General features: G+C 40.4%; 1 protein-coding gene across 2 annotated transcripts; it reads right to left on the bottom strand.

Moving 5' to 3' along the window:
• Positions 1 to 102: 102 nt before the first annotated feature.
• LOC145479700 (uncharacterized) lies at positions 103 to 3,477 on the bottom strand. Of its 2 annotated transcripts, none has more exons than XM_081458131.1 (2): positions 2,310 to 3,477; positions 103 to 883 (listed from the first exon to the last, which is right to left on the bottom strand). In XM_081458131.1, exons 1-2 carry the CDS (start codon positions 3,169 to 3,171, stop codon positions 684 to 686), a joined length of 1,062 nt encoding a protein of 353 aa, XP_081314257.1. In that variant the 5' UTR covers positions 3,172 to 3,477; the 3' UTR covers positions 103 to 683. The 2 variants fall into 2 exon arrangements, with proteins under 2 accessions (XP_081314257.1, XP_081314258.1); XM_081458132.1 differs by having other exon boundaries at positions 810 to 2,053.
• Positions 3,478 to 9,996: the final 6,519 nt, after the last annotated feature.

Below are 9,996 nucleotides of genomic sequence, written 5' to 3'. Positions count from 1 at the left end.
CAAAATCAGCAAACCAACCCAACGAAATGGCGATTATCATGTACATTTCCGAATTCCCCGTTATTGTTTTCAGCTGATGATAGACTGGAAACTGGAAAATAAGGCCAAATGGTGAGGAAATTTCCGCCCTTCTGTTCCGAACAGAAAAAGAAGACTACCTCTGGAGGTGGTCCACAATTTCAGAACGGATTTCCCAGAAATTTACTGTTTCATTTAACTTTTGGCTGACCAGCACCCTTATTTCGCATTTATGTGAAGGGATAAAGGCTCCACAGTTTCTCCGTCTTCTACCCAGTGGAAACCGTCACTTACAAACTCAGTGAAAATCGATTGTTAGTGTGTTGTGGTCCGAGTCCCTAAACTCTTCCTTCTCCGCTCTATGTAGGGTCATAAAGGGAATGAGCGCGAGAGGAAATATGTCCCCGCATCTGGTAGAGCTTGTCCAGAGATTTTTGCGCTACCTGGGTGAGCCTGCGGGTTGTTTGTGGATAGCAATTGAATAACGAACGATTCAACAGGTTTTTTTTTCGGCATCGTTTATATCTACTGTTCATATGTCTAATTTCATTCACTATCACATTCTCATCAAGTTATAATGATTTTATTGAGCTTCTTTTTCTCGGAATCCACAGTAGATTTTCGCGGGCGGAATGCAATCTCTGAACGCTCTCTGGGATTAACAGTTACGGATCTGCTGTATTTTCCTGTTTAGCTGGTTCAGTTATTTTGTGTAAATAGCTTCCAGAGTCAAACCCTTCCAGTGCTTCACTGCCATGCACCCTACAACCTACTGGTGAACCCATTAAATTTACGCTTGCTTGTAGAATATAAAGAATACCGATCCCAGCAAAATGACAGACAAGCGCACCAACCAGTGGGTGTTCTGAAAGACAAAACGTAAAATACGATCTTCATGGCGGCTCTATTACGTAAGTTCAATAGTGCACTTGTATTAGTCTGACTACTCAAACCAGGCCACTTTGAAGAGTTGACCAATCAGAACGTTACTTGAGAATCAAGGATATAGATCTTTTCCTTAAATAAACCAAAAACATACATTGAAGCTAGGATAGGAACAACAGATCTTAACAAAATCGAAAACCCAACGAAGTGCGAAGTGTTGTGCGCCTCTCGGGAAACTGCCATTTGTTGGTTGACTAGTGGTTTCGATCCTAAATTTTGTACGCTTTTCAACGGTTTCCAGGTTTCGCTGTAGCAAAATGAGTTTTAGAGCTAAATTTTACGAGCGAGATTTATAATTATGATAATTCTCAGTGAAGGACTGAATCTCTTAGAGGTCCTTAGAATGTCGGCTATAACGCACAGGAGTGTGTATTTATGTTTTCGTGTCAAACAGACCCCTATTACTTGCCAACACGAGAAAGCTTCCGATCCGTTGTTCTAAGTTTACGTTTTGATTGATTAGTTTTCTTCCGGATGGCCCGGTTGAGCCGGTTCGAGTCGTCGCACTGTAAAACCTTTCTACAGTACTGAGCATTTGAACGCGGCCAAAGCCCCTTAACAGCTTAGAACTTGGAAATACTGAAGAAAAGAAACACGTCAGTTCGTCATTCAACATTGAATCGTCGATTCTAAATATATCGTAATTTTGCTGAATTTTATTAAACTGAGAGGGTAATTCCTCTCAAAGACGTGAATAAATTATTTTGTTTAAAGTTCTGCTTAAATATAAATCTGATTTGAAATTCTTATAAGATAAAGCCACCTTTCTGCTCAAAAGTCTGCACAAAATTCTTCTTTAATAGATAGAGCTGACTCTGCTCGACATTCTTCTCACTGCTTGGTGAAATGATCTTGGAATTTTGCAGGATGGTTAGTGAAAGCAGTCATTTTTTATTCTTCATGACCCCATGTTTCACTTTCGATCGGTTTTTCTTTCACATAATCAATGTTTTTTTTTCATCACTGAGCAGGCTTCCCTTTCTTTCCTACTGAATGGTTTATTTTATTGTATGTCACTGGTATCCAGTTTTCTGCTCGCAATGAAATTCCTTGTTTCTTGAAATGAAATTCCTTCTTCCTCCATTATGTTCTGCTTGAAATGAATTGCAATATTTAGCGGAGTCTACACAGTTTAATTTGCTTTAAATCAGTCTGCCAGCAATCCAAAGATAGAAAAACATTTCTCAGTAAGCTAAGAGTACTTTTCGACAATCTTCATAATTCGAGTTACTCTTGCTCTATCAATTCTGATTGATTATTCTTTAACGCAAGTTTCTTGGATTATCGTGAGTTAAATAAGTCTATACGGATTCTTCTAAACACTGCTTTAAAATAACAACACTAACCTGGCAGTAGATAGATATCCATTAAGTGCCATATTCCTATCCAGGAAGCCACCACTCCGAAACCAAGAATGTACACAAATACCTGCTCTAGCGATCGACTCAACACAGAATATGGCGGAGTCAGTTTAATGGTTATAATGAACTCACTCAGACAATAGCACACGGTCACCACAGCGTACCCCAAACCAACTAATGCAACCCATGATATAACATTGTGGGTTGGGGTAACCATTGTAGCGACAATAATCAGCCAAGTTCCTCGCCAATAGCATATCACCGCACCTCCAATTATGAACACGGTAACAAAACTATTCAACATCCTGGAGGTGATATCAGCACAGGCAGTAGTTCTGATCCTCAAACATTTCTTTCCAACGAGAATACCTTTTGATAAATCAATGTGTCTTTCGCTGGCACAGTAGCCAGGAATTGCCATGATACTAGATGAACTTTTTGTACATAAAAGGATTAAGAATCCAACGACATGAGAAACAATGGCACTTGTTAGAGTTGTAGTTGTGTAAAGGTCAAGCATCATCCACAGTCCTCTCCACGATGTTACGCTCAAAAACGCCAGAGGGTAAAAGAGAACAAGATACAATCCTTTTCTCGCTTTTCTTTCATCTAAAAATTCTTTTATATAATCCTCCACAAACATCACCAAGAATATAGTTCCAAAGCTGGCTGTGAATGTAAACGAGGCACTCGAAACTTTGTCGGCTGGAAACACAAACAAGTCTAAAATGTACCATGTTCCTCGCCAATAATTTACTACCGCTGGTGTGATGAAACATAGAATGATGATCAAGTTGAGAAACCTTTTACAAAGCAATAACGAAAACCTTTTGAAGGGTGAAAACATTTGCTGATGCGAGTCAAACGAAGTTAGTCTGATCTTCTCAGTTCAATATCTTTTACATTCGAAGAAACTAAAAAAAGAGACAAAATATAATTAGAACCAATATTTGCAGATATTTGCTTTATTTTAGACAGTGACGTGCACTTTTCTAAGGCGGCTACTAAATTTTAACCATTCCCCGAGGAAGAAGTGGCGTTTTTTGCAAATCTAAAATACATAATTGAAGCACATGAAGTGCCCGGTTGAAGTGTTCCCGATCCTTAATATTACAACCCAATCTCTGATCGAAACCTAAAGAAGGTACTTGAGATAAATTAACTATCAAAGAAGGATTTAGGACTTTTTTGGGAACTCAGGATCTAAACTGTTGAAGGTCTTGAAGACCTTGTTTCCACGATATTCGGAAAATTTCAGTGGGAATGTGATACTTTGTTATCTGCATTATATTTGTGTTTGTAAATGGCGTCGCGGCAAAACTAGAACTTTACAGGACTTCTAGTTTGTTGAGTTGGTTTGTCTTCCGATGAACCTTTAGCTAAGAGTCAAATTTCATGGAGATTATTTTATTCCAGCAAAGTTTAAATAGTTTCTCTTTTAAGATGACAATATGAAGTTATTCCAAATAGAAAAACCAAATTGGTAAAATTTCTAAGAACATACGTGCAAACATTTCAGCATGCTGATTGGCTGAGAGCACGTCAATTAATCCCTAATAGTGCAGAAAGTTGAAATAAATTACATGTACGTTATTATCAAGTAATCAAATAACTTTTCTCGTGCAATTTGGAATATAATAAATAAGCACTCGTAAATTTTGCAAAAGCCACAAACTCAACTCGCCCTGGGCTCGTGCAATTTGGTTAGTCTTTGAAAAATTTACTTGTGCTTATTTATCCAAATTGCACTCAAAATTATTTGACTACTTATACTAATAATACACTTATTGACAAAAGTACTCGATTCTGATTGGCTAAATTAAAAAGGAGTGCAGTTTTCATGTAACACGATGAAAACAGGAAACAGGAGTGCAAATTTAAAACACCAGTGCAAATTACAACGAAGATATCCGAAGTTAGTGCAAAGACATTCGTGACTACTGACGGTAATCCGAGCTAGGTACTTCGAAAGTGGACGAAGTTAACCCGAAGCCTTCCGAAGATAGCCGAAGATGATTCGACGTTTTCTGAGCACTTCCGAAGTTCACCCGAACCCTTTCGAAGATCAAAGAATATCATCCGAACATTTTAGAACACCTCCGACAATAACCAAACCCTTCCGAAGATTGACGAAGATTTCCGGTGATGTCCGAAGATTGCCGCAAATCACCCGAAGCTTGCCAACGACTTTCGAACAATTTTGAAAGGTTTGCAAACAATTTGTGGAAATGGTCGAAGGTATTGTCTACTGGAATACTAAACACACTAAAGCCTGCCTAAGGAAACATAGACTACGAGTACGTAGTCCTTCTTTCGCTTAGTTCGCTTTTTCTCGCCCGCGGCTAAAATTACTGTTCCATATGACTTTCAACGAAAATTTCGGGATTTTTTGCTGAATGGTTAGCACCCATGGTTGAAACATGATTATTCTGAGCATTATTAAAACAACGTCGTAAGGTGGTTTCAATCATGATCAGACCAAACACGTTCAAAACGGCGGATGATGCGGAGAGGAGGCGAGTGACCAAAAGAACCAAAATTGGAGCTATTATGAGGCCAAATGTCTAGTTGAAATATGGGCCGATGAAGAAATACAACGGCAATTATCGGCGATGGGTAGAAAGCAGAATATTTGGGAGAACATTGCCGCAAAACTTAATGAACTGTAAAAAATTTCTGCGAGTACCATGAAACAGCATAAATTATACAACCATGTATGAAACGCAAACGTGTTTGAAACCGACATCTGATGTAAACAATGCAATAACAAACATGTTTAGCGAAACATGTTTCCTTGAAACATGTTTCCTTGAAACATGTGTCCTTGAAATATGTGTCCTTGAAACATGTGTCCTTGAAACATGTGTCCTTGAAACATATTTACTCTTATCAAGTTTCGGCTTCAATGTGAACACAGCTTAGGTCAGATCCAACGTTCAATCAAGCAGGATCTTCGTTCCTGGCTTTGCAGTTTAGTTAGTTTACCATCCAAAGTCGAAATTCTACGATTAAAAATACTGAAAATAGCATCCAAGAAGCTGTTAAGCTAAACCACCAAGTACCTTTACCTTAACCGTTCGCGAATTCCCAAAAACAGATTCAAATGGACTGAAATTCTGTAATTTGATAATCCATCTTCTATGTTTGACTACAAAGTCGCTATCTGAGTCATGACGTCATATGTGGTCTTTATCACAAGCTGAGCGCTCGCCCGAATGTTTTAAGACCTGTTGTCGAGTATTGATCATAAAATGTCAAACAAGTTTACGTTCCTATCGAAAGAAAGGAGTCTTCGTATTTGAGAAGTGCTTGAATAACTTTAGGAATTGGCCATTCCTGATGAATATTGTAAATATTACAGGACAACCCGTTAAAACGAGAAAGACCAGAAAAACGCAAAATATGCTAACCATTAACCAGGCAATTCGCGTAAAACGAGTCGTACAATTTTTAACGTGAATTCATGTGTGAGTTAGCTGAAGCGAGTTTGTTTTATAAATTTTTTGGCATTGACTCAAAAAAGCGCCATAAATAACCAGTTTTGCTTAAGCTAAAGGAAAGGGTTTATATATATTCCAAAGAAAGTAACAAAGTAGGAAATAAATTTATCACAGCATATCTTGTGCTTTCCTTGTCGAGAGCTGTGGCGCCGTGTGAAAATTAATTCCGTTCCTCAAAAAGAAACTCGCTCACTACTGATCAACTGTCGCACGTTTCAAAACTTAGATTAACATTAGTCAAGAATAAGGTAACCTACGGCTGTGACTAAAAGTGGGACGGGGACTTGGGGACCGGGACGTGGGACGTAGTACGTGGGACGTAGTACGTGGGACGTAGTACGTGGGACGTGGGACGTGGGACGTGGGACGTGGGACGTGGGACGTGGGACGTGGGACGTGGGATTCGGGGACGCGGGGACGCGGAGACGCGAGGACGTGGGGACTCGGGGACGCGGGGACGTGGGACGCGAGCACGCACGGGGACTCGAGGGCGTGGGACGTAGGGACTTGAAGACGTGATAAACAAACAACACCTGATTTTTGCGCTGAATTTGTAAAATACCTAGACGTGTCAACTCTTCAACCTGGTCTTTCATTATAGAAACTAAAGGCGTCACAACTAAGACGCAAGCACTTTGTAGTTTCCACAAGTCTTTCAGTAGACACGGCAGCAATTGAAAAATAAGACTCTTCCCGAAACCAGTAGGTAGAATACCGAAAACATCGCGCTTCTGTGCCACAGTTTCCAGACATAGCTTCTGCTCATGTTTCAAACCAGAGATGTGATGAAAATGTTGCAAAGAATTGCTCAAAGCTGCCTCGAATTCCACGTCAGTGAACTGTACATTGCACGCAGAAGCCATCTTTGCCGGTCGCGGCAAGAATTATGCAAATTTACATGCAGTTGTCAAGATCTGTCAAATATTTATCTCAAAGCTTCTCAAAGCTGTCAACAGTCATCGATTCAACCAATCAGATCTTGATACCAGGAGCTGGTATCATGGAACGGCGGCATCAATGGAATGTTTACAGGCTCCCCCGTGCACTCCCTCGTCACCAGACCGCTCTCGGCTCGTCCCGCTCGCCCTATACTACACTCGGCTAGCTCGCTCTAAAACTAACCGGGAGCCTGTTCGCAGGCTACAACTTTACATGTGCAGTGTTCAGTCCACTGTATAAAATTCACATAGCGCAGATTTTTATTATTACCGATAATTATTTGAAAACGATCAAGGAAAACCTATATTCATTGTTTGCCAAGAACGATCGCTATCCTCCACAGGGAATATCGCAGAGCTAATTATCACATGGGCGCTATTATTGTCGCTTTAATTTTATTCAGTTCCAGAAATGGTTCAAAAAAGAAACCAAAATCCTTGCAAGAACGTTTGGTAGTTACGTAAAAAATGCTTTCCCGCTACACGGAATGCCATTCTGATAGATGCTTCCGTTCAAAGGAGAGTTAACGTCACCACCCTCGGATCGCGTTCGCTCGAGTTTCTTTCCAAATGAAAAAAAAAAGCCTTTTTGGAAGGGACTGGCTAGGGTTTCTTTGGAATAATAAAGATCGCGCTCGCTTGACTTTTGAGTGTAAATAATTACAGCAGTTATCAATCCAGGGGCCTGTATCAATCACACACGACCTTCAGCGCGAAAAAAGTCTAAACAAAACTAAAGTTTTGGTGGATGTCAATCATCTCCGCCTCTTTGCCGACTGTATACAAAATTTTCCTGCAAGTGAAACCCTGCAGCAGTCCAATCGTAAAAATTATCATTTTACTGTCGGTATGTAAGGATAGCTCACTAAATACATTGGCAGTAAATACTCCTTGAAATTTATAACTGAAGACGGGCAGGTCGGGTTTCTCAACGACCATTCGTATGCATGAATTTACTGCCAATGTATTTAGTGAGCTAGCCGTACATACCGAAAGCAAAATAATAATTTTAACGAGTGGACCGTTGTAAGTTTTCACTTTTTCAGGTAAATTTTGCATACAGTCGGCAAGGAGGCGGAAAAGAATGGCGTCCACGAAAACTTAGGTTTTGTCTAGACTTTTCTTGTGCTGGAGGTCGCGTGTGATAGATAACCGCTGCAAGATACGATCATTTCAAGATCGCGCTCCCTCAAATCGATTTGATTCCACATTTTTTATATAAAACTCAGATTAAAGCACACTTTGTCTTTAGTTGGACATAGTTCGTTCACGTGCCCGGTGCAGGTGCCTGTGAGATAAAGCTTTAAATATAATCAAACGTTCGTCTTTATTCGGGCTCTTGCTGCCACGAAATACGCGATAAATAATCGATTCGATATCTGAGAGGCTCTGGCGTGAATGCATCTCCTGCAAATTTGAGCGCGGTCTTTAAAAGCTTTTCAAGCTGCAATTTCAGAAGGTCTACACTATACTGCACGTCACCGTCAATAACCATGCAGTCTGGTCGGTAACGGAATACGTTTATTTACTTTTGTTTCGCTATTGAGAAACGAATAAGACGAGAGCGCGAGAATTAGCGCAGAACCGATGAAACACAGAAAAAACCTCTAGGACTTCTGTAGAAACATGGACGCTTTTAAGTGTCCAAGTTTACCAAACCAAAACTTCCTTTCATTAGCCCTTTCACGTCCGAAAATATAAGGTCTGTGAACAGAACTGTTGTCGGAATTTCAACACAGATACCGGCTGTCGTTCTTCGCCATTTCATAGTAAACTAGCTAATATTATTTACCTGTGACTTTCAGCGTTAGGTCCTGCTGGTTATTTCGTAAAGAAGCTGAGTGTGTCCGGAGTCTCCTGTGTGACCAGTGGTTATGATGATGTAAACAGAAATAATCAAAATGTATGTGGTGTCTACAGCCTTGTCACGTGCCGCCGAACATTATATTATGCAACTTTTCCAGATTTAACAGAGATTACTCACTCACGTGTCCAGCAGCCACGCAAATTTATTGGAACAGAAGAGAGTGTTGACATAATGCAAGAAAAGGGTTGAACTCCCACAGGATTGGTTTGGTACACCAACATGGCCGCCGTTTCATTGTTTTGGAACACCAATATGGTTGCCATGACGTCATGTACTGTGCATACGTACTACACGTGTACTGCAATTCGCTTTCATTCTTTTGCAACATTACCGTAACAACCCTCCGAAATAAAGCGACCAAGAAAAGAAACGTCAAGAAATGGTGGACGCTAAAAATTACCGAAAGTAGGGACACCCTCCCCCCACCCCCCACCCACCCCCAAAAGAAACACTCCTGCCAAAAATAGCCACAGGTATCTCAAGCTCCTTGGGAGCTGTGAACGTAAGCCAACATTTGAAAACTTTACATCATGTACAGACACAGCGTAGATATTAGACCGTTTGTATGGGAATACAACGATCGTTCGTAACAATTCGAAATACAGAGTAGAAATGCAATTTGAACGACTTAATTCGACTCTTCTCTGTGCTAAGTATGCTTCCGAGGCGTTTTAGGGCCAGTTTAAAGCAATTCCAGCGAGTTTTAGTTTCGCTGATTTCCCCTCTAAACATACCATTCTTATATAAAGGGGAAAACAGTGATGATTGCGCGAAGAACTTTATACAGTAATAAAGGCCATAAACTTTGAGAAAAGAACCCTTCTCCCTGCCCAGCTGTCGCGCTTCAAGAGAAGATGATCTGGATCTCTTGCGGTAATAACTGAATAAAGTTTTGTGCACAACTATTTTAAACCGATCCTAACTAATATTACGTAATAAATATAAAAACGAGAACAAACCCTCTCGTATGCACGTGCGTTGCGATCAATTCATTTGTTTTCGCTCTCTAGTCCTGCTGGAGGGAGACCAGTTTCACGTCTACCTTGACAGCTCAGGCACAAAATGCCGTTCCTAGAATTTTTGCTTTTTTAACATACCAAACGCACTCTTTAATCTACGATTACTGCCAGTGTATTCAATATACACTTTCCACACGTGCGTCACCAAGACTCAATGTGCGTCTAAAGATCTTTATATTTCTCTGTTCTCTTACCCAACTACGGTGAACAGACTGCAACCAAATTCCGGCTTGAAGAAGACAATCGAGGGATCAGAACGTAGCAGTGGCAGAAATGTTCAGACTTTCAGAGTGCATTGCAATAGACGCTGAGTATGAAGCAAGCCGACCTGCCCGCGCATATGATGAC

This window comes from Orbicella franksi, chromosome 2 (genome assembly GCF_964199315.1).
Source record: "Orbicella franksi chromosome 2, jaOrbFran1.1, whole genome shotgun sequence".
NCBI classification, from domain to species: domain Eukaryota; kingdom Metazoa; phylum Cnidaria; class Anthozoa; order Scleractinia; family Merulinidae; genus Orbicella; species Orbicella franksi.
This window is presented reverse-complemented; position numbering and strand designations above follow the sequence as displayed.